Raw genomic sequence first — 25,976 nt, 5'->3', positions numbered from 1 at the left:
TCAGTGAGATGTTCCTTTTATTTGAAAGAAACTTGCTTTACCATGAATGTCCCATTAAAGAACATAGAAAAGCTAACAAATACCTGCATTGTCTTTAAAATATTATCCTTTAAAACATCACTTTAAATGAAGACCAACACGTTTGCACTTCTGAAGCCATCTGTATATCCATAACAACCTGCTGCAAAAGATTCTAGAATGTTATTTACCCCTTTTGCATCATTAATAGATTACATTCTTGTTTTGTGGCAATTTGCCAAAGATGTTTCTGGTTGCTTTTAATATCTACATTTTTTGTAGGCTAAAATCCTCTTTTCTGACCACAGATGATTCATTGAGAAGGCACACATATTTGCAAACTGGTTTGGCAGGATACAGTATTCTTCATGTTTTTTCTTTCAATAGAACATGAAGACTTATCATGCTCTGTCCCACCATAATAATGGACACACATGCCTTATAGTTTTACTTGTTTATAAAACTTCCAGTCACATTTTTGCTTAAAAGAATTGTATATGTATCACAACATCACTCAGAAATTTTTAGAAAATTAAAAAAAAAAAAATCAATAAATGTTATGATACATGTGCAATATGACAAATTAAAATACCTTAGTTTGCTTTCTTGTATGCTGAGACCACTTTCCATGGATGACAGACTATTATATGTATCTTGATGTGAATGTCTTGTACCTTGGAGGGGTGTCCCTCTGTGCCAGGCTCTGCAATCTAAATCTTGGTGGGTATCTGTAGAGAAAGAAAAAGCTGCTAGAAATCTTTCAGTCTATTTTACAGAAGGAACTTCTAAAAGAGGACGTACACATTAAATTAATGAAATAAATTAATTAAATTCTTAGTAATACGGAATTAATCGAGTCAATTACAAAACATTATTATAATTAAATCACTTTTTACAAGAACAGCAGAAACAGAGTTCCAAGATCACCTTCTGATTGTTGCTCTGAAAACTTCAAGAGGCCTAAAGCAGTTACTTTTTTGTTACACAAATTTGGAAACAGTTCATTTTACAATTGAAAAATGAGCTATTGCTGGATTGGGAAGAAAATGGACCTCTTAATTTTCCAGTCCAACTTCAGTTGTTAACTGGCCACGTATTTCTTATGTGTCCATGCACAGCATTCCAAGATGTGGGGTTTTTCGTTTTGTTTTGGGTTTCTTGTTTATTTGTTTTTTGGTTTTGTTGTTGGGGTTTTTTGTGTTTTAAGTAAAGAATCAGGTTTTACTTTAATTCCATGTGCTGTTGGCCTAGAACTGACCTTTTTCAAGCTCTTCTCTCCTTGGAGAAACCTGGCAAGTCTCATCTGCAGGTGGAGGTACAAACTGATTTCCTGCAGAACATTTTACTCTATAAATCATCCTGTTAGCTTTAGTGAGAGGAAAGGGTTCATGATCTGACCCTGAGTGTGAGGAAATTTTCTTCCATACTGATTAGAAGAATTTGTGTGCCTATCTCTTTTCTTCCATTTTTGATGTTTTGCTTACATATTAGGAACTATGTTTTGATTTATTTCCTCTCACACTATTTACTCACACCTGGTTAGCTACCAAAAAAGTAAAACTTATGACATATCTTTTGCTCAAAATAAAAGCAACACTGTTGTGAAACAAAGTGAAGATAAAGATAATACTTTGGGAAACAACAGGATCTTGTGGTTTTCCTACTGCATAAGTTAATGCCAACTTTTAGGTTGTAAGTATATTTAATCATTACACTAAGGTGCTCTGTACTTAGAATTTTATACTGTGATGCATGAGTTTTCCCAATCACTCTGCTATGATTTTTCAGGACCTTGTTTTAGGCTGATCAAAATTGTATCAGAACAATTCATTTTCTCATTTGCTAATCCCTTGGTGATGAATGAACTAATGTTAAAACATTTCCCTGTTACTACATATATATATACAGTGCTTCATGTCCAAATGAAGCCATATTGTTAAAGCAGCGTGGAAGGCTCTTATATTTCTACCAAGTATTTGGCATTCTCAAATGGACATCTTTCAGGAAATGTGAAAAATAACTGCAGTCTTCTACCTTTCCAATGTAATTTGTCATAACAAAGAGGCTACTGATTCAACAGAATAAGCAATCAAAATGTAATGCCTTAGTTAAACTCCAGGTAGAGGGTAAAGATAAACATGGGGCTTTCTCAATACCCGACAGTAATGCTTTTGAATTCTTCCCTCCTCACCAAAAACTATAGTGTAAGAGAGACCTCTACAGGATTTCCACAGCGCTCCATGACTACAGTCCCAGGGACTGTCTTTAAAACACTCTTTCAAATATATTTATTTGGAAACAGAATACAGGCATCAACCTACAAACCAACGCTCCCTTCAAGTAGCAGCCTGAAATCAGTAACAACCTGAATTTACAGCTTACAGAAACTCTAATCGTGTGTTTACAACAGACTTGCACCAGGTTTCTAGGTATGAAAACTATATAAGGACACACTTAAAGCATTCTGATGATTCAAAGGAGGTTTCAAGAAGAATTTGTGGCGCATAGAATAAATACAATTTATACCAATTTTTCTCCTTTTATAATGGGTATTCCACTGTTACTGCACAAACTGTTGTCCTTTTCTGTCATCTTCTTTATAAACTGCTCCTTCTTTGTACTACTATTCTCTTTTTATACTTAAGGACTCAGTCCATTTGACCTATATACACTTTCCATCATGCTTAAAGGAAATAAAATTATCTCATAAGTGAAAATAATCTAGATGGAGGCACATGTCAATAGCAAGAAAATAGTTCTTCCATATGAATTTTTACTCCAACAACTGAAAATCGCTTGTGGCTGCCGGGGAAAAAATACCAAACAAACAAAGCGGAAACAAAAACCAGAATGTGACTATGGCTTAGGTTACCTTTTAGAATGTTTTAATGGCTAAGAAGTACTAAATAAAGAGTAATTTGGGGGGGGGATGTAGGCCCTGTTGCCTGTTGTGACTCATAAGAATCCACAACAGTCCACAGTTGCTCTGTGAAAAGGTATACGTTCTACCACATGTATTAACAGGAGTGTAGTCATGCAGACTACACCCAGAAACATCAGAAATAACCAGTCTGCTCTAATCAGCATCATATGTATTGCCAAGTTCAGTTTCAAACAATGCATTTCAAAAAGAACATTCAACAGCCGAAGAGCATATTTTTGGTATGACTTCTATTCCTCCCTTTCAATAGATAATGTTTCTCATTCACATTTCTTCATGTTTTGAACTTTTATTCTTGCATAAATTTTAGGATTAGTGTTTTTAGCCATAGTTCATTAGACTGTTTAAAGACTAAAATATTAAGGCAATTTCTCTTTGTGAGCTTATTTGGCATATTGGACCACCGCATAGATGGACTTATAATCTTGATAAAGTCAATCTCTTTGTATTGTATCTGGAAATAATGTGAGGAGATGCATTATTTGATCTATCTTCATATACACTATTTTCATACACATATATGCAGTTTCCATCTTCACATGCACTATTCATAAAGGCAGACAACCTTTGCTAATAAGATAAAAATGCTGTGAAGCCCTAGATTTTACTAAAACTTATGTTGTGCAAACAGCTGATCAAAGATGTTGTGATACAGAGCTATAACACAGAGGCTCTAGTAGATTGAGCCTTACAGAAGTACTTCTTCTTTCTTCAGCTCTACAATCCACATGTGGATGAACATTAACCAGTGAAATAGTTCATCTAGCTCCTCCAGGGAAGTGGCTCTCAGTGATTCTATTACTTACCAGTATCAATTATACAAATGCTCCAGTGATGAATAGGCATTTACAATTCTATAGAAAAATTACTATTTGCCACTGTATTTTAGGAACTTAAAGTGGAATAGAATGGTTGGAAAGCTGGAGTGAGACCTCAATCCGTAACTCACCAAATGGTAATGCAAAGTAGACATCCAGTAAGATCTCATGTGAAGTTGGTGTTTTTGTGCCTTGAATCTCACTCCCATTTTTTATTACTTCAGAATGCAATGTCCACCAGGAACCTGGACCTTCCTAGGAAAAAACATTCTGAAAGTTACCTGGGTAGGATTTATAGCATTATCCACTTTTTCCTGCAGGAAGGTTCCCCTAAGTCAATAGGAGTTTCTTTATGACACTAATAGGCTTAGGATCCATTCTAGACTCCAAATTTTTTTAATGTAAATAGTGGTTAGGACTTCATCAAGTTTTCTCACAGGCATGGAATTCAAACAAATAAAATATTTGCTCTACAATATAGACAAATACACATTATGATGGTCAGATAATTAAGATGCAAGAAATATGAATATTGAAAATTACTCTTATAAACTAAGATTTTCCAGTTCCCCTTTGAACTGGTGCCAAACAAGTACATTTTAGCAAGACTGAAGCAATCAATATATGCTAATAACAAGCCAAAAAAGAGCTTCTGAAGTAACGCTCCCTTATAGGTTATTTCTGAATTATAAAGCCCAGAGCAGAGCTGCAGGTTTAAGAGGAGCAGGACAAATAACTAGGAAAGTTCCACAGTGACCTAATTATAAATGAAGGCTTAGAGGGTCTGAAGAAATTAAGAAATCTCTACTCTTGCATCTTTGTTTAACACTTCAGTCTTTACTGTTAAGCCACAACTTCTGTGTCAGCAAGTTGTAACTCAACAACAGCTAGGGTAGCAGAGCAAAACAACCTGTCTTGGGGCCTGAAATGGTGCTCGGCAGCTGCGATACAGAGCAACTTCTAATTTAAGCAGGAATTACTTTCTTCCCCTGCTTCCATCCTCTGAGTAGAATCATTGAAACGTCAGTACAATGTATATACGAATATTTATTAGTTCCTATAAAGAAATGGCTATAGAGACTGATGGGAGATGCTGTGGGAAGAAGTTTTCCGATTCTCTTTCCTTTACCTCATCATCAATTGCCTTTTTTATTTTTTAGAAAATTTAAAGAAGGGAAACTTAATTTTATTTGCAGAGATTAAATTCATCTTCTCTAATTCAGAGTTACTTTTCTGAAAATAGACTCTGTGGACTATGTGTAAGAAAGCATATTTATGAATGGGAGAATTGTGGAGTATTAGAATAAGGTACCTCTTACTTTTTCTGATTTCAGACAATTTTGCAGCACTTGCAGATTGCTTCAGTATTTCCACAATCCCAGAAACCTTTTTTCTTTATTTTCTAGCCTATTGAGAGCAAGCATGCTCATTCTGGTGGCTAACTAAGACTATACTGGATACATGACAACTCTTGGGATTGACCCATTTTCTCCATTCACCCTTCTCTATGCATTGTACTATTAATTTCTTCCATAGTACCACAGGGCAAATTTCTGTTTTCCTTTTTGAGACAATGGCCAATTCCCTTCAGAGACAGAACAACAGCATTTTGCCCATTTTAATAGAGATTTACCCAAGGTCACACAATGAAGACCCAGGCCAGGAACCTCAATTTGAAATTCCCTCACTCTAATCACATAAACCAAACCGTCCCTGCCTCCCTAATAATTCGTGAGTGCAGATGAACTCTAACCCACTTACTGAATTATACCTGACTCAGTATGTGAACAATTTCTCCAGGGTATATGGCTAATGCATAACAGTTGTCACTTTGAGAGTCACATGTGCATTATGCCTCAATATTACAGACTGAAACAAATGAGATAGAAATATACATCGATCATAAAAGTCATTACAGTATTTGGGGAAATTAATTGGATTTGACTCATTGTTTTGTATTTCCACAGAAAGTTGACTTACATCTGTTGCATGTTCCACAGCTGCAAGGGGAATCCATAAAACTCCTATAATACTATCCCAGAGCAAGCCTTTCTTCCACAGCTCTATAATGAAGCCCTTTCCATCAGCAGAGATTTCACTAAAAACAATGAATACAGAAACCATTAAACTGAAAACACAGTCTCAACTGCTCAGTAATCTATCATAATAACTTGAGTTAGTGACTTACAGCAGATACGGAGTTGTTTTGTTTTCAGTATACTCATAAAATGCAAGATAGTAGGTATGATACAAAGGTTAGACTGGACAAGCCAAGTTTCAAGCCTTATTGTTCAGGATTGTTCTTACAAACTGATGAGGACAATTCTGCTGGAAATGTGGCACAGAAGTCCCAGTTGTCAGTAACTTTATTTTGCTACAAGACTTGGCCCTATTGGATATAACCCAAGAAGAAACCAGGACCAGGAAATGTCTTTAGTTCAGATTTAGCTTCTTCTGAGCAGCTTCTGCCTGTGGAATTACTCAGTTGCCTCCTCAGGACACTGGTCTGCTCAGGACAGCCCTGAAGAACCTGCATTCTCAGGTTCCACTGTAGCTAACTTGCTAGGTGCAAGAGTAGTATAATATAGCTAGCCTTTTGCCAGGTGAGTTATTTTAGGTAAAACTGGGATCCACAAAAATGATCAGTCTTTTAAATAGAAAACTGAGAGGAACATTTTCAACGAAACAGTAAAAGTCGGCAATGTCAGCTATGATGGCACACACTGCCAACCAACATGGACCATCAGCTAAGAATGATTTATAATGGGATGGGAAAAATTCCATCTTCCCTCACAAAAATCTAGAAGGAAGTGCCAGACCATTTCCTACAGGAAACGGAACCAGTTTCTTGTTTTCATTGTAAAGAAGACCAGGTATAAAAGATATTTGGAGCTTGTTTCCTTCATTAGAATTGAGAAGCTGCACTACACAACAAAAATACAATGGGAAAACAGCTCTCAACTTCAAGAGTTGCAGATCCAGGCTCTATTTTAATTCTACTTATAGGATGCATGCATTTTATTACTAGCTGGTTTTGACCAAAAAAATACCATACCACAACCTTATTTTGCAAGAATTTAAAATAAAATTTTGCCAGGCCATATGACTCACCCATGACATTGAACTAAAATTAAGAGAGAAGTTATTTCCTCACGGAATGTCTGGCATTCCTTTATGGATTACTATATATAGTTACATGCCAGTTCTGTAAATATGAACAATATAATGAAGTAGGCATTGGTGTCTGCTGTGACTGATTGTATGTAATCTCCATTTGACTGAATTAATTTTAAGTACTGAAACTAATCTTCAACTGATTTGTGTGATGTACCACAGTGAATTACTGTGTACTTAAAGTTTCCAGGAAAAGGACAAGTGAAACCTGAGAAGAGCAAAGGGTGCCACCCCTGAGACAGGTACTGAACTCATCACATTGCTCTCAAAAAACATTGTGTTGGCTGCCTCATTGTCTAATTTTCTGCTGTACTCAAGCAGTTGAATAGATATAGTGAATTTTCGGTTTTCTTCAGCTTCTCCCTTTACCAATTTGTTATGGAAGTCAGATTGTAAATTCTTATCTTCTGGTGTTTTTGGACCCCAACTTTAAAAGTGTTGCACTGATAACTGAACAGTGAAGCTGCATATTGAAAGCTCAAACAATACGTAATTTTTAAAATGCAAGCTGGTAATACGTGCTAACAGAACAGGTTTTTTACAGGCAGAGATGGAGAGAGAGCCCTTAAGAAAATGAACTACAATATGACTTTACAAAGTCTATATAAATGTATTTGTAAATGCCTATTTATAATGCTTTTTAAAAGTCTGCTGTGTTGTATAGTTGAGTAGGCAGTAGATGGAGCTACAGCAACCTCATAGCATATTTGCTAGAAAAGTGGTTTAGCATTCTTTGGTAACATTTAAATTGCAAATTGAGAAAGTAATCCTAATAAATTGCTCATTCTCATTGATGTCATGGAAGACTCTCATTTACATACAATATGATTAAAAGCAAACCATTTATACAACAGAAAAGCAAATGTATTAAATAATATTTTAACTCCTCAGGAAAATTTAGAGGATAGGTTACACACACCCACTTTAAAATATTTTTAATTGCCTCCTGCACTAACGGTAACAGACAGGGCAAATGCTGAAATTTAATTGATCTACTTCCTGGTATACTACTACATTGTCATCCAATCCATGTCCAATATTTTATAGAACTATTATGTCTGGATCAGTAAAGTGCCAGAAAAATCATGTTAACAGTATTATCATACAGCAATGATTCCTCTACACTGAAACATAACAATCTTTTCTACAGGTGAAAGCTGCAGGATAAGAATGGTATTTATAAAGGCTAGCTATTGATACGAACTTTCCTTAGCATTTTCAAAGACACATACAATCCTCCTGTTTGGATATTTAGGCTGTGGCTCTGAACAGTCTGCTAGAGAAGCCTGACAACTGGGGAGTGGGGGAAGAATTAGCCCCAGATTAAGATTAGTTTTATATGGTCAGAAGTCAGAATTTTTGATGACTTCTTTGATATGTCATTACATCTAGCCATAAAATGTCATGTGAAGAAGATATATATATATATGTTGGCTTAACGTAACAGGTCCTTCAGTCACTCAAGAGTCTTCAGTTAAGCAAGCTAGAGGTCTGCCACAGTTGTCTAAGAAAGCAGTTCCACGACACCAAAAAAAATTCCATATTCAATTAATAACTTCAGGAAAAATTTGCAATGAAGATGAAGCCCTTAAGTGAGATCAAGAGCACTGTCAAATAAAATTAATTTATGTGAAATATCTGTGAAGAAAAAAAATGGAGAAGATTTCAGAAATGCTGTTTTTAACATAGAATAAAATTAAAATTGGGGGGGTTATTTCAATCAAAATATCAGTTTCAGCATACGTAGAGCCTGTCAAAAGATATTTATAGGTTTTGATAAACAGAAAGTATGGAAAAATGATTCAAAACAACTCATTCTTCTGACAAAATATTAAAATACTTGGTTTTAGAAAAAACCCAAAATTGAAAAAAGGACATTTTTCATAAAAATAACTGAAGCCAATTAAATGTTTAATTCTGTAAAAATATTTCAACCAACTCTAGACCTCAGGAATAAAATATAAGTGTTTTGACCCTCCTGACCAGTGAGGTGTATATAAGGCTCTAGAGAAAAGAGGAGAACAAAGATTGAATAACAAGATGGAGAGTTGAGTGAAGCGGACAAAGATCTGCAGACAGAAGTGAGAAACAGTATGGGTCAAAAATAAAGACACTACCTAAATTGGCAGTTAAGTATATAAAATATGAGTCATACAGAAGGAAATTGAGTAAAACAAAAATCAAGTTGCATGAGGACCAATTTGAGTTCTCTTTCTTCTCATTCCTGTATTCCTCAAACTTTACATGAAATTAAAGATACTGGAGGCAAATATTTTCTTCCCCTTGCTGACTGCTGGCCTTGATCTGCAATGTGGCTTGCAAAATTAACTTTTGTTCTGTTCCCTAGAACTAGCCTGTCACCTTTTCTCTGAGCTAGATATTTTTTCCTTGTTTTTGCAGTCTGTACGTGGTCTCAGATGTTATTAATTGCTCTAAACTATCCAAATACAGGAAAGATACAACAAAACCAATTAATAAGAATTCCCTGTTACTTACAACATGAAGTCCTGTTCCCAGCAAGGTTCAGTTCCCCTTCTGTCTATTGTAGTGCTTTTTAAATTTTGGACTTTTAAAACAACATAGGTTTTGAATGCATCTGAAAAAGAGATAACCAGCACATTAAACCCCACTTTATTTCTTCCTAGAAGCTGGAAACATTCAGCCCCATGGTAGTAGGGGTTTAACTCTTACTCCATACAAAACATTGAGAGATGTGGTTCAAATATGTGGATTTGAACAAGGAAATTCTTATTAATTCTAATGGGATTATGACAGGAAAATCCCTGCCCATCACAGGTGGGAGAGAACATAATTCTAAATGCAAGCAAGTATTTTAAGGATCAGCTTCCAGACATGGCTTCTCAGATTATTTATCAATCTCCCTGACAGATCTTGCATGAAACCAGTACGCGCTCCCTTTCTGCAAATTAGGATTTTCTTTGCTTTTCAATTGGTATGATACTATTGGTGACTGGCTAATGGGCTTTTATGTCCAATTAAGGCAAGGCCTCAGACTTGTAACATGTAATTCAGTCTTTGTGTGTGAATCTAGTTCTGCAGCAGCAAAATGGGTTTCAGATGCAGTCCCAAATAAACTCAAACATTTTTGTAAATATCTTTCTAAATGCACAGTATGAGTATTTATAAAATTGGACCTGATCAGCAAAAAGAATAAAATTTAAAAAATTTCAAAGTGCTTGAAAATATCACTGACAGAAAAAAGCAAAAGAACTAAGGGAAAGCTCTACCCTTTAGGGCCTCACACAGGAATCTAAGGCAGCAAAGGGCATATTATATCATCTCGATGAATATGGCTGTTCAGAAAAGCTTCTCAGCTTGCATGCATGTAACACATCCTTCATTAGCCTCCATCATCCTACATAAGGATCAACATTGACATACAGTCAAAAGAAGACTTTTCTTTTTTAAAAAAAATAGAATTACTGCCAAAATATACATATGAGATGTAGCCAAGAACAGAAGTAATTTTTGAGCTGTCTGTATTACCACAGGTCAATCAACCAATTTGGGTGAGAGGGAAGCTGTCGCTGTCACTTTCTACAATAGGCTATTGAATAGGTTGTATCAAATTACACTGCAGTTAACAAAAAGTGTGAAGAAGAGTTAGCTCTGTACATCCTGTATGTAGATCTTATCGATTAGGGCTGATGATAATGTTTGACAAAAGGACAAAAGGATGTTATGTAATGGGAATTATTTTTTTCAATAAACAAAATCAACAGTGATCAATGTTGTCCATTTATTTTCTATAATGCAGTGCACCTGTCTTCTCAAACATGTCTTTGTTCTTACACTGAAAAAACTTGACAAAGTCAATATAGATTGACTGGTGACTTATTTGTAAGAAATGGTGTCAAACGATGCATGATTCGCATACATCCTATTGCTCATTCTGTGTAACTGAGGCAAACAAAACACAAAATTTGCAAAATGTTTTCTTGCAAGATTTGTTTGTAGTTTGGAGGCTTGCAACTCAAGGTTTGAGAAATTTTCAAAAGAACTCTCCATTAAATCGCATGGCTGAAAAATAGCCACCTACAATGTTTAACTCCAGCCATTTTGAGCACTCACAGCTGTATCTACATTTAAATAAAAAAATCCAACAACCAGCCTTCCCCAAAATTAAAACTTATCTCCTTTAAGTGAAGCCGTAACTGAAAAGGTAGAGACTTTTTATGACACATTTTTAGTGGTAGTCTCTTTCATTGTTCTATTATCTTCATACTAAACTCTATAATTTCTTTCCCATTTGAAAATTTCATGTTCCTATGTATCATGCCAGGTTATCAAACCTAATCGCCTATCCTTCCCCAGCAACTTTTCTAGCACAAAAACTAAAGAAATTTCAGACTGCCTGCATTATCATTGTCTTGCCTGGAACCTTGTCATCTGCCTTTTAAAATAGCTGTTTCTCCAGTAGTTCCTTGGCCTCTTTGGCTCTTCTCTGGATCTAAATGTTACCCTTCAGCACTTTACCACTAATTCACCTTCTTCTGATTTCATGAGTTATGTCAAGTAAGAAAACGTAGAAACTCTATCTTCTAAATAACTGCGAATATGTAACCTCCTTGAAGAATAACAGTGTCAAGACTAAATATTATTACAATACCCCGGCAGTGGAAAGGAGCTGTAAATTTTGTTTAATGATAAGAAACTTTGTTTCCACAAAGCCATTACTGCAGCTCCCAACCTCTAGTCACCACCTACATAATTTTTCTGCCCAAGAAAACACAGCCAATTATCAGAGAATACACCATTCAAACTTTATTGCCATTACTTATGGCATGAACAAGTCTTCAATAGCATTCAAAGGAAAATTAAAATTACTTAACTTTTATCAAATAATTCTATTTGATAATCATCTTTTTTAAATTATCACCTCTTTTGAGTACCAACAAAATACAAGATTTGCTGAACCCTGCAGAAGATTTTTCTGATTGCATTAGGATTTCAGTGAAAGAAAGATGATTCTTCAGTCTATACTTCATACACATACTTCACAGCCTACTGTGAAGAATGACTACTTCAGAGAGTTAGAAGAATCATGTTGCCAGAAAGCAGCTTCACCTGTGCTAGTTCAGGTTACCTTTCTTTAATCCAGATAACTTTAAATGATTTGCAGAGGTTGCTTAAATGTATTAGCTAGACACCTAATGGCAAAACTTGCTGCATTGATTTGACTTTATACCAGCTTCTCCTGAGAACTAGTAATTACAAAGATCTTGAAGGCTTTAAATTTATAGTCTACCTATGTGTGAGAAATCTCTGGCTGAGTTTGGACTTTCTTTTCCACTCTGGCTAAATCTTGGTTCTGGAGGCAGACTTACAGAGTCCTGGGCAGCTTGATTTTGCTCATGTTTATTGCCTAGAGCCTATACCTGATCTCTGTAACTGTCCATCAGTATCTCCCATCTGTATTTCCTCACTGGGAAAATTCAGACACCATCTCCTCCCTGCCCTGGTGAAGCTAAAATCCTGCACCCTTTTTATGTAAAAAATAGTTTCTCCTGAGTGATGACCCATTTAGGTCATCAAATTATGTAAAACTTCTTTTCAGTGGATATATCCTTTAAATACCACTAGTTTGAGAGACAATAACGATTAATAACTGAAAATTACAGATTGCCTGAGGCCACAATCTTGTTTGTTAATTCGATCTTTAAAATATACGTGTATTTTTAAATTCTTTCCTCATTTGTTTTGTACTGAACTGTTGATGAAATGCATGCAAGCAGTCGCAAGCTTAAATGATTCTTTAGCGTGATACACATGTGCATGCCTAAGAAATAAAACTGTAAAGCAGAAATTAAAAGGGAAATCAGACTTACCAGCTGCTTTATCCAACCTTCCTTTTTTCACTATAAAAAAAAATTGATTATATTCAGATAACACCTTAACAATGCTTGCCAATGAATTTTATGGAAAAAAAAATCTAAAGGACTTCTGTGATATAAAAAACATCAATCAAAAATGGAAACAAGTACTCTTAAAAAAAATGTAAGCACCATCGTGCTAAGATAATATGATTACTCAGAATTCTTTGGGAAAGAAAACATGTGAAAAGTCTTTGCAGCTTACAGAAACTAGTAAATACATGGATACAACACAAAGGGCAGAATGGAGACCAGGTGACCAGGGACAGTACTATACTATCCATCACCTCAATGCTAGTTAAAAATTCTTCTCAATAATAGTCACAGAAGGCTCACAGATTTCATATAAACTGAAGTAGCTTCTATCATCTTACAAAGAATCCTTTATTACATTGTATTTATTCTGCCTATTAGAAGAGACATACTGCAGTAACACCTTACCAATTAAAAAGTGAACATTTCAAATCCTGACTTTGTTCAACAGCCATGCTAAGTTCCATGCTATGATATCACCTCCACTAATGAAAAATGCCCTGAAGCTAATACGATTTGATTCAGATAGTCATCATAATTATGAAAATCTAACCTGGTTATCATTTTGTTTCAAGTGTCTGACTACTAAAGTTCAGTGAATTTAGACTTTTAAACAACATAAATATTCTTTAAATTTTCCTGCCATATCAATGCATGTAAGACAGCTCAGTTCAATTTGGATGAAACATCACTGCAGTCCTACAAAAATTAAACCTGCTATAAGAATATACTTATGTATATCATATATTTCACTACTATACTTAAGACCTAGTAATTGCCAATAAAACAGAAAGTTGAGTCCACAACTTCACACCGCAAAGGTTCCCAAAAGCTTACCATTGTTTTCCGATTCCCTTCCCACTTGCCTAACTTCATCTACCTTCCTTTTCCTTATTCTTGCTTTCATCTATCCATAAACAGCCCTAAGTATTCTATGGAATTGCATCATATTTGCAGAATGTCTATCTGACAGCCTGAATAATTCCATCATGTCTCACGCTGAGAAAGCTTTCACTTTCAGTGCAAATGCGGAGAGGCCAAACTGTGGCTGAGCCACAAGCAGAGTCCAAACACTGCAGCAGTTCAACTGCACTGCAAGAGTGCAGAATTTACACACTGCACTTACTTGAATTCCCTCAAAGGAAGTCTTTCAAGAAATATTCCCATCAACTTAAATGAGCAATGCACATCTGCAGTCCATGAAGTTGCTTTTTATAGCCACCAACTAAATATTTGTCACGTTGGTGAAAGAGCTTGCGTGATAAGAAAAACCTACCTTTTACAGAGAGAAGTTCCATTCCAGTAGAAAAATATTTTAAAGAACATAAACTAAAATGAAGCTTTTTTTACGAATGGGACAAGAATAGTTTGGCTTGAAGACTAAATTACCCGTTTCCTCCTGTTTACTCACTGCAAGTGTGTTTCACTTTTCCTGCACGCTCTGCCCATGTTTCACATGGAGGAAATCCAGCCAATTGATGGAGCAGTGAAAGATCAACAACAAATTCTTTCTCCCTCTACACACACTCTGAGAGGGAAGAGGAAAGGAGAAATATTTCAACTGTTTCCTCACCCTCATTTCCTCAACTTCTATCTGCTGTATGCAGCTGCCTCTAGTCTAAACACATTTCTGAATGCCATCTTTGCCAGCAATAACAAACTCAGTGCAACTGTGTTCTTTTATTAAGAACATACTTTGGGAGTTCTTAAACTTTGATTTTAATACTTGCAAAGCATCTGAAATGGAATACAGAAGGTTTAGTTTTTTTTTTTTTTTAACACGGATTCACATGGTCAAAACTTATTTTACTGTATTTGCTATAGCTAAGCATAAGTAGGCTTAATTTTCTAAAATAAAGTGTGAATAAATATTGCACAAAAAAACAAGCTGAATTTTAATATACTTCATGAATTTCTAATTCTATTGCAGCACTTCGCTGGATAATAAATATTCTCATGCAATGTTAAAATATTTTACAACGATACTCAAAACACTGAAATCATTATAAAAACTCTGGTGTTTGTGACTACTTGTTCAGATTAATACTGGGGTATATTTTGGGGGTTTTAATTCTGATTAATAGTATATGTACTTCCACAGACATGTAACATCTTACTTCCAAATTTTTCAGTCTCCATCATGTTATAATTGCGGCCTTTGGTCTTAGGTCTTAAATTCAAGTAGGGGAGTGTCCTTGGAGCAGAGGGAAGTGCGTATGTCTTCCGAGTTCAGGAGTGGCTGTCTGCAGTTCCAAGAAACTGGGTCTGGGTGATGGCCACACCTCAAAAGAGAGGTGAGAGCTGAGACTGTTTAGTCTAGATAAGAGAAAGTTAGGGAGGTGGGGTGGGTTTATCCATATTTATAAATACCTGATGGGAGGGTGTGAACAAGACTGACTCTTCTCATTGTTGCCTAATAACAGGTGAAGAGGCAATGGGCACAAATGGAAACTCAAAGTTTCACCTGAACATAAGAAAACTCGTTTTCACTGTGAGGGTAGTTTAACACTGAAATAGGTTGTCCAGAGAGGATGTGGAGTCTTTGTCCTTGGAGATACTCAAAACCTGACTGGACACAATCCTGGGCAACTTGCTCTTGCTGACCCTGTTTTTAAGCATGGATGTTGGACTAAATGATCGAGAGGTTCCTTTCTTGTGATTCTGTGATAGCCCGCAAGGTCAAAAATCTGTTAAGTGTGATACTGAAGAAAATTCAGTGCAGGATTTCATGAAAGTCTACAGTCACTTTGCATAATGTGTAGTCTTGGTATTTTTTTTCCCCCCATAGAAGTGTCTAGTACTTATGTTGGTTTAGGATCTACTAAATCTTTTGGGATTGCTACTCTGCCGTAATGTGAAGTTGTTACCATATTACTTTTTGGTCTTGTGTCTTAGATTAATATATTTGCATATCTCTCTTCTGAATTCTATTTATTCTGAACAAGTCTCCCACAGCAGTCTGATAGTCTTAGAGCCACGTTTCCACCTTATGCAAGCAATGGAGTTCCACTGAAGTTAACAGATCTAGTCTGGTACATACTGGCTGAGAATCTGATCCCAAGTGTGCATCTGGGTCAAATGAAAAAAATATTTACTTGGAACAAAAATCTAATCACTGCTGACTTAAGGTTCAGTAAACAGGTTCAGTAACCCTTAGCATGACTCAAAGTTATACAACTGCATCTCTATATCCTTCTGAAATTGTGCAAACTTGCCTCCTCTTCCTTTCTTCCACTCACCTTCTAAGATATCGGGGGCCTTCACGTGGAATACTGATTTTCGTCTTGGATCCTTGGGTTCCAGCAGCAACAGCAGTCATTTTGGTTCATTTATTTTACTGTGATGTCATGACTGTTTCTTATATATGCAACTGGGAAGGATGTTATGACTTTATGGTAGGAAATATGCAGAGAATACTTAACATAAGCAGAAGGTCACTGTGAACTGAGAACATGGCATGTGCAAATGCTCTTTCATTTGGAAAAAGCATTTATTATATTTAACTAAAGAATAATGAAAAGCACTGAGCTGGAACAAGCTGTCATGATAGTGTTTGGCTAAAGGGCATAGAAGTAGAAGCGGCAGTACAACATGCATGTTTCACAAACTGATATTTTCAATACCTCAAGTAATTACCCTATTACTTAGTCATGCCTTCCCCAATGTTTTCCCTTTTCCATATCATCATTTTTTATTTAATGCCTGATATTACATTTCAGTCGTAAAAGTTGACTTCAATTAAAAGGTCCCAACATTGCAGATCGATATGCAGAATCAAGAATTTAGAAAGACATTGAAAAAAAAAGAAACAAAAGGAATTGTTTACATTGAATTTTTATCTAAGCTGTATCAAAACTGTCTATACTTTCACTCCACTCTATTCAATAGAGGAGAGTAATAAGGTACAATGCTGTTATTAGGGATGTGTCACCTGATACCTGATATTGTTGAGTGATCTGCTTCCAAAAGATGTATGTAATTATTTTTCAATCCAAATTCTCAAGGATATTGAGGATGTGATTCTTTTTATTTGTGAACTTAAGTATTTCTTTTTTTTAGTGAGAATCTGCTGGGTTTTTTTTTCAGTTCTCCTTCTTTATACGAATTTATATAGCACATACTAGCAAATTGAAGCCTGCCAGTATCTTTCAGTTAATTCACCAAAAGCAAGGAGATTTCAGTCTGACGATTTACCTACTTGGCATTAAAACTACATATTGTTCTCTCAGGAAGTTCCTCCTCTACAGGATATTTGTAATGCAACAGCTATGGTCATGAACTCATAGATTTTAATATAATATGTTGCATGAGGAAAACAAGGAACAGAGCACATTTGCATACTGATTGCAAAAACATGTGCAAGATAACCTCTCAACTTTCACAGGAAAATGAAAACACAGCCTATTGCTGTTTTAAGATATCGTAGTTATAGAAGAGAATATTAAAAATAAACTTGGTGGGAAAAAAAATTAGCCAAATTTCAATTGTTATTACAAATATAGAGTGTAAGAACAGTTTCCTTGCATCCCCTACATTTCTATCTGTGAACATTATGAAGCCATCTTTTCTTAGCTACTTTTATGCTGACCCATGTGTACTTTTAAAGAAGTTTTGACCTTTGAACACCAACATTTTAACTATCTTTCTTCTGGAATTCTCCCCTTGAGAAGAAAGGGAATTTGCTCCTTTACAAATTAATATAGAGAGTGAAGTTTTCAGCTGATCAACATTCATCAGTATCTCCTTACACTAGCACATGAAGAAATATGCCAGTCACCTCAGACGACTAGGTGATAAACTGGTTTTTTTTGCCTTCCTCTTGAAGTCAATTATTGGCTTAAAATGAGAGTTAGTGGGGAAGAAGATTTTTGTCTATTATGGGAAAAAATTACGCACTCTTCAGGTCAAATTCAGAGATAAATGGCTATATTATCATTATTGTGATCATAATAACACAGAAAGCTGAAACCAGTGAGAAGGAGTTCAACCAGGAAAGCAAGAAAAAAAATCAGTTTTTCCAGCCAGTTCATTTCTACCTTTCAGAAATATAGATTCTGCATCCCCAGGTGTATACTATAATTTTCAGTAGACTCCGTAAGTGATAAAAGATAGAAATAATGAACTCTGTAACAAAATATGCTATCAAGAAATGCATCATCAAAGCGACAGGATAAGCAGAAAATCAATCAGCTGATTTCTGACCCTGAGAAACTATGAGCAATATTGAAGATAGGAACTACAAATTAGATCAGTTTTGTCCTTGCCTCCAAAAGATAGGCACAACTATAGCCAGGGATAATAGGTGATGTGTTCTGGGCTTCACAAGAATCACCTTGATAAATGAGTTCAATGCACTCCATTTACCCTTTTCCAACAGGAAACAAAGGAAGGGCCCTCCTTCAAAACGTTATGTGTTATTAACCACCAAGTACATAGATACAAATTTTATTGAAATAGCTATTCACTTCAGTTTTGGAGATTAATAACAAAAAGTCAAGCCACAGCAATAAAAAATCCTGAAGTTTTAACACAAAGAAAAATACAATAACTTGTCATAGATTCATATTTCACCTGTCATATTTGTGATAGTCACAGGAGCTAGTAGGTTATTAGACTAAAAATAGACTTATGTCACAGGTTTTTTCTTATTCTATTACAGAAAAGTGGTATTTGAACTATAACTAAGTACCACAAATTTCTAAGTTTTGAATATTGAATATCTGGAGTTAATGAGAAAACTGTATAATTTTTAATTTGGTCCTAAGCTTTAGAAAAAATAGATTATTCAGTCCAGATTGACCTTAAGGTTTTTGTGTACAAGTTTTGCATGTCACTTCACACTTTTCCTTCCTTGACTCCAGTTTCATAAAGACTGAAAAAACTATCACTTACCTGTCTTACGAAAACAGAGTTGGAATTAACATCTGTACAGTGCTTTGGGATCTTCTCATTAAGAATGCTATGAAAAGAAAGATAAATATTTTTACTGTTTTACATAAATAGAAACTGAATATGTACAAACCTGACACTGTACCAGTACACTAACTGGGAAGAGGATCACATACTTCTGATTATAGTCCTTAAGTTTGGGTACTATTCTGCCCCTACTCTGACCTCTGCCTCTTCAATGATGGAGTCATTTGGACCATTGAAGTCACATGCCCCAGGAAGCATGCCCCCTTTGTACAGCAAAACAGATCAGAAAAAGCTACCTTAAACAATGCAAAGAAATATAAATCTCAAAGAAAAATGTATTTTCTTTTTAGGATCTATTTTAAGTTAACCAAGATTTTCTGAAGTTTTTGTTTCGTTATTAGTAGCTCTGCATATTGGTATGATTTCTGTAAAATTCCTTGCTGCCACACAAAAAATAAACTGTGCTCATTATAATTAAGGAGGAATAAGTTTCAAAAGAAACTTAGCTCATCAGAGGCTCAGTCAAACATTTCTACTCAGTAACTGATTGTTAAAAGCACAGGTTTGCTCCCTATGAAAGGAAATGTTTTCCAGTCTCTTGCATCTCTGTTCCACATGTTCTTATGTAGTCTTAGCTGCTGCCTTGACTACTTTTATTTTACATTTAGAGACACCTAGTGGCTCGATTCTGATTTGCTCTGGAAAACAGCAATGGTTTCTCATTTCTGAATGAACTTTGGATGTTTTCAGATCTTATTTATCTCTTAAAACACAGCACAGTAAACATTTGACTTTACAAAAAAAAAAGTACTAAAATACAGAATTGTATTCCATAGTACACATGAAAAGTTTGAGATGACAAAAAATATTTCGTCCCTTTTTTCTTGATTTAAATACACACCTGAAGAGTAAGCATATCTAGTACTTTTTTTTTTTTAATTACCATAAAAATGTACCCTGATTTTTTTCTTCAGAACATTCAATTTTATTCATCTTATGCACCAGATTTGTTACTTTGGCCTCTGTATCTCTTCCTAAACATAAATCTCAAAGAGATGCCACTTTTCATCATTTCATGTATGTTTGCACGCATACCTCTGAATTTGTGATTTAGTGGAGTGCTTGGACCTAGCTGGCTTTCTTGGTGTCAATGGAATTGCTCTACAGGCAAAAAAGCTGGCAGAATAAAGCCCCTATCAAGAAATTAGGTAAGGCTCAGTAATTCTTTCATGTCCACTCTTAAATGAAAAAAATGTTTCTAAGCAAACAGACTACAGTCTTAGCTTGACTACTCTGTGGTGTAGCAGAATGTTTTCTAACCCAGTCAGCCCTGGTAAACTTATGAGTCTACAATTAGTAACATGTGCTGCAAATGTAACGTGCCTTTTCTTAATGCTTTCAAAAATTCTCCATTCCTGGGACACTCAATCATTGCATTTAATCTGTATGAGCTCTGTACCCATATTTTAAAAATTTTAATCCTCTCTTCAGTTCACTTTAAAATATTTGTATTCAAGAAAAGCCATGGAACCATAGTGGAAATCAAGAAGTATGAGATCTCTATTTCCTGTATCTCTGTTTAATGAACATATAGAAAGTGCTTAAACAAATATTTCTAAAATATCTGTAACAGTTCAGCACTTCCAGCCTTTTCTTTTAAAAAAAATCACTTTATACCCTAAAGCCACATTAAATACATATCTACCAGAAAACCAAATATTTCTTATCCTCCTTCTGTAGAAAGACAGAATAGGTAATTTCTTTTGCCTGGATTCTCATGTCCCACAAAAGTAAGAAGTGAGGAGCTCCTAGAAACAAATATAGCTGCCATAATTGCCTACATTATATGGTCTTACAGGGGGCAAGAATACTGGAAAAGGTGTGGTCATGATGCTTATTATAAGGAATTTTAAAATTGGGAAAAATTGTTACAGAACTTCCTTTATGTTTTTTCCCTTAAAAATATAATTTAGTATTCCACACTTTTCCCCAGAAAAACACAAAGAACAAAAACTAAACCCATTTTATACAGATAATCTTGCAAGGCAAAAGTGTGAGGTGAGTAATTATAGCAAGGAAAAAGCCTTTAAAAATATTTACTGGAAGGACGAAACAAGAAGGTTACTTCTACAAGCTTAAAATGTAGTTAAACTACAATTCAACAATAACAAATCACGTTTTCGCATTCTGAGTAAAATTAAGCTGTTAATAGCATTTAACTTTCCTTCCTGTTTTTACTTTGCTCCCTCTAGCGTCTCAAAGGGTATATTACACTCCATCTTCACAATAAATAAGCAAAAGTGTACTTGTAACTCGTATTTTAAAATTAATAATATTGTGAAACTACCCTATTGCTGGACCTAGCGGCTACAGCATTATTATTTTATGGAAGATAAAATAAACAATAAAGTACAGTTTGTAAATCCAGGAAGAAAGACATTAAGAAATTGAATTCTGTATTAACACTGCCTTGCTTTAATTCCAGAGTGCAACAAGTATAGACTTATCTCACCCTTTTATCTGACAGCAATTTGTGAAATTGCATTTATTCTCATAAAAGCACTGATTTAATCAACAGCATTCTTAAGTCTCCAGAAGTACATCCAATGGTGAACATACCCATAGCTTCTCTTTGCAAAACAATAGCTCCATTAACATGAAATGTGACATTTTTTCATCAATATTTCATCACATTATACATAAGACAGTACAATAAATTCTCAGTACTTGACAACGATCCCCTAATGTAATCTAAGCTAATGCTGTTCCATATTTCTGTATGTGATGTCTGTCAACAATGCTGTTAACCACTAATTGCTCTTATTCATCTCAAAAACATGCCTTGATTGCTAATTGAGGCCAGATAAATATTTCAGTTTACTGAAGCTACTTTGCTGCCCATTCAGATAAAGAGGAAAATCCTTAAAAGCAGCTGAAGAGAAGAAAGCTGGAGAAATTAGTTATTGGATGACAATAATCACAACAGAGACTGAAATTATTATATAATCTGAATGGTTAATAAATTAGTGAGCCAACATTATTTTTAGTGAGAAACAGGAATGTACAGGTACCTATACAACCCGAGATCATAAGAAACAGGCCCAACTTTTTACATTTATAGAAATTTTTTCAAAGTTTTTTTGAAGTGCTTTTCATTAATGGATTTCAAGGCTTTTCATAATGGAAGTAAATCTCATTTTTATTAAATTACAGATGAGGAAAACTAAACACTGACAGGGGAAATTAGCCGCACAAATGTCTTCAAATAGACCAGTACCCAAGTCTCCAATACAACGTGGTATTTCTGAATCTAGCACTAGCTCACCAAGCCAAAATAAAACCTCTTCAACAAAAGAATCTGAAAAATACTTCACAAAACAATTGCGTTTGGATAAAATGAGATGAAGTGGTCTGCACGTCAGACCAAAAATTAGGAAAAGAACTAGAATTAGAATGCAAACCCTCTGTAACAGCATGTGAAAGTAATGCCCAAAGAATACAACTAGCAACTGATGACTGTAGCTTTGATGCAGAAAGTTCACTTTTGAAAAGAAGTCTTACTTCTTTCAGAAGAGTTTCTTCCCATGCCTCCATCATTCCCTGTCTACACCCTTTTCCTTTGTGTACGTATTAATCTGTGAACTGCCCTTGCCTCCCTTGTGGAGATCCAACAGTCCAGGACAGATCTCCTTTTTCTCCCACAGAAAGAAGTGATCTCTGTTGAACTCGAGAGTGTGACCAGTTTTAATTTTTTTCCTTTGTGCATATTCTCCCTTTCTTTACCAGTTGCCAGGTGTGATATTTCAACTTGTGATTCATTATGGATTTCAATTCAAGAATATTCTGTAAACATCAGAAGTTATTCATAAAAAGTATTTTGAGCCAAGGTAATTCCTATAGTTTGTTTTCATATGCAAACCCAGCTGATATCACAGCAGGTAGGTTGATAAGTCTGTGTTCATTCTGTTTTTCCCATAATGCAGGTTGTTGCCAAGAACCAGTGCCACAAAACAGGGAAATGTATACAAATTCTTAATCTTTGTAATTTTATCTTCCTATATGGGACTTCTCTTTGCCACAGTATTTTCAGCTTAATGTGTATATGTATTTTTACTTATATTAAAAAAATTAAAGTTTTTACATAAAAAAAAAAATCACTGAACATTGTAAAAATAATTAAAGGATCAAATCTTTGACCTCATCTAATTACTTTTCATACTACTGCTATGGCCTATATAGGATTTGACAGCGGCATAACAATAGCATCCAGTGATTCTCTTTGCTCAAGAAAATAATGAGATGGCTAAACCAGGCAGTGAAAAAGGGACAGAGAGGGAGCATTTCACAGGAAAAGAAGAGAGATAAACCAGAGTTCTGTGAACCTGATCATCATATCAACACTTTCAGAAATAACATGCAAAAGTGACGATAATGATTCCAATAATTGGTTCACTCTCATACTTAAGGCAAGTCCATTTTTTGGCATTATTCTTAAAATCCTAGACTCTGTTCTTGAAACACGCATCAAAATCTCACTTTCTTATTTCTTAGAAGAAATTACAACAAAGAGTTCCCAAACCTTGAACAATGTTATCCTAAAAACCTCGTGATATCTATAAATCATACAATTTATTTTTAGAACCAAATCATTATTTTTAAAAGAATAGTGGTATGTGAATAGTACAATTTTCAGCAAAAGACTTTTATTGCCTACACTGTGATTTGACATCTGTCTTACCTGAGTACTTTTGACATAAGTTACATCAGTTTAGCTTGAGATATAGTGGTAAATCAATTTGGCTATAATGGTACATATTTCTATGTGGGCATTTTATACTGGCATACATCTGGTTTCTAGCAGTTTGGTACAAGTTAAATTCTTTTTAAGCAAAGTTAAATCGTATACACAAAACTGCTGTAGGTTTGGGAAATCTGTTCAACATCACCCCTATTAAACTAGTGCAGAAAAACATTCTTTGTGTTAAGTCAGTGCTGCAAAAATGCTATTTTAATGATTTACCTATTTCAGTTCTGTAGCAGTTCAATTGCTCTTTCCAAAATGACTTATTAAAATGAAAACTTCACACAAATATTATACGAGGTATGGGAGATTTTGTTTTTAGGTAGAACCAGTACTTAAAAAAAAAAAGTATAATTTGAGATGCTACCACATCCACCTTACATTACAACTTCTATTATTTACAACAGATGATAAGTTATGTATTTTTAAACACAATACTTCATATTGCAGAGGCTAGGAATGAAACAAAACCATTTGTTTTTTGGGATAGTTCTTAATTTCTGGAAGTATAAGTAGCATATATGAAATATATAGCTTCCATAACTAGTATTTTTAATGTGCATCTGTAAATATATTTAAATAGTATGGTATTAATATGTGTACTACTTTTATGGAATTATTTATTTTACCAAGGTAACAAATATGATGTTGAAAGACAAAATAGAAATCACACAGTTTCATGACCCTCTCTGAGCATAAGATGCAATTAAGGTCTTCTCTTTGTATCAGGTTGTGCTAAACGCATGTGACAGTTTTTCTTATGGAAACATCCATCTATCGATGATTAAGGAGAGGCTGTCAAAATTATTTATTTAGGTTCACAGGCAGAATTCACAATTCACACGAAGTGCCAAAAAGCACAAGCAATATCTAGTTTATCCATTAGATTACTTGGTCTGATACAATTCTTTCACTTTCTTGATAAGCATCTTTTGACTTCAAAAACTTTAGCTGAGGTTCCAGTTATCACTATCGACTTTAAAGGGGCAGTGTTCATCTTTTCCGAGAAAAATAATATTATGGTTTTTAGAGTAAGTTGACTCATCTCATTTTGCTTTCAACATGATTACTACTAAACTCCCCAGAAGCAAGCTCAGGAAAGAGGTACCTTTGTAAGTTTTCACCTAAGATACCATATTTCAGTGTTCCTCACTCTACCTGATCCAATCTAACCAAACATCACCCTTTCCATTAAAGTTTTATTTTCACGGTTTCTAATTTGCCTACATAAAATCATTCATAAGGTGAAGTGGTTTAATTAGTCTCATCTTTAAAGGTTTTTACTTTATTGCACTAAAAATCTTTTGAAATCTGAACTACAGAACTGCTAAAATAAATAAAAACAAAAGTTTGGGAGAAGTGTGTTTCAAAACGTTACAAACTTTACACACTTTTTTATTTTTATTGCATTCCCTTACCTCTAAAGTGTAGTCCATAGATACAGACTGCAATTACATTAACACATTTTAGAATATTACTATTTATCTCAAGGCAGGTGCCTCACGGAAATAGTCTTTGTGTAAATGTGAACTCAGTAATACTAAAATAAAAACTCCACATACTTTAGCTACCATACTTATTATTTAAAATAGGAGAACCATGGGCACTAAAAATACACTTAAATCTCTTAACATCCCTCCAACTCCCTGTGCATTTCAATTTCACTTAAAAAAAAAAAACAAAACAGGCAAACAAGTTTAGGAAGTTATGATTTTAGACTGACCTTTGCACAAAGAAGAGACAGACTATCAAACAAATAGACATCACATTTCTTTTCCTTACTGTATCCATTCACTATAGTTCAATGTTTTCAAACAAAAATACTTGAAGTTAAGAAACTCACGTCCTCAACAACACATACCCTCACAGCGTGAAGTACGCAGCTCACCAGTTTTCTGCCCTCAGACATGACACCACAGCTGCTGCTGATTCCCACACCTGTGAGGAACCAAGCTCCACCTTCGGGGCACCTGGCTGGAGGCTTCGCAAACGCCGGCCTGCACCTGGCCCACCTCTCGTCAGGAGAGCCGCCACCACCTGCAGCTCCACCTCCGCCCGACTCCCGCAAGCGCAAATATTCTTTTCACCGTACTTAAAGCAGGGCGGACACTTGGAAAGTTTCCCGCGCCTCATCACCGAGCGGCGGGTAATCTCTGAGGGGCAGGCTGGGCCCTTAGCTGTCTGCCCCAGCCCAGGTAGGGCACGGCCCCGCCCGGGTCTGCAGAGCCGCGAGGGGGAGAGCAGAGGGGCCGCAGCCCGGATTTAACCTCGCATACTTTTTCTCTGGCCCCTGTTTCCCCTCACTATTTCGTCCTGAGCCGTCAGGGCAGAAAGCTACCGCGTAAATCCCGTCCCTCGGCGGGCGCGGGCGGGACCGTGGG

General features: G+C 35.4%; 1 protein-coding gene across 1 annotated transcript in view; it reads right to left on the bottom strand.

Annotated features, from left to right (window-relative positions):
• Positions 1-16,197, bottom strand: part of LOC104081432 (protein unc-13 homolog A-like) — a 21,456-nt gene extending 5,259 nt beyond the window's left edge. The window contains exons 1-7 of the mRNA XM_009584185.1: positions 16,118-16,197; positions 14,996-15,072; positions 12,801-12,830; positions 9,448-9,547; positions 5,758-5,875; positions 3,909-4,032; positions 611-746 (exon numbers count right to left, since the gene is read on the bottom strand). Coding sequence (XP_009582480.1) covers positions 611-746; positions 3,909-4,032; positions 5,758-5,875; positions 9,448-9,547; positions 12,801-12,830; positions 14,996-15,072; positions 16,118-16,197 — 665 coding nt within the window. The remainder of the gene's footprint in view (positions 1-610; positions 747-3,908; positions 4,033-5,757; positions 5,876-9,447; positions 9,548-12,800; positions 12,831-14,995; positions 15,073-16,117) is intronic.
• Between the last annotated feature and the right edge of the window lie 9,779 nt (positions 16,198-25,976).

Source organism: Fulmarus glacialis, unplaced genomic scaffold, assembly GCF_000690835.1.
Source record: "Fulmarus glacialis isolate BGI_N327 unplaced genomic scaffold, ASM69083v1 scaffold16728, whole genome shotgun sequence".
Classification (NCBI taxonomy): domain Eukaryota; kingdom Metazoa; phylum Chordata; class Aves; order Procellariiformes; family Procellariidae; genus Fulmarus; species Fulmarus glacialis.
Note: the sequence above shows the minus strand (reverse complement) of the source record. Positions and strands in the feature narration are given on the sequence as shown.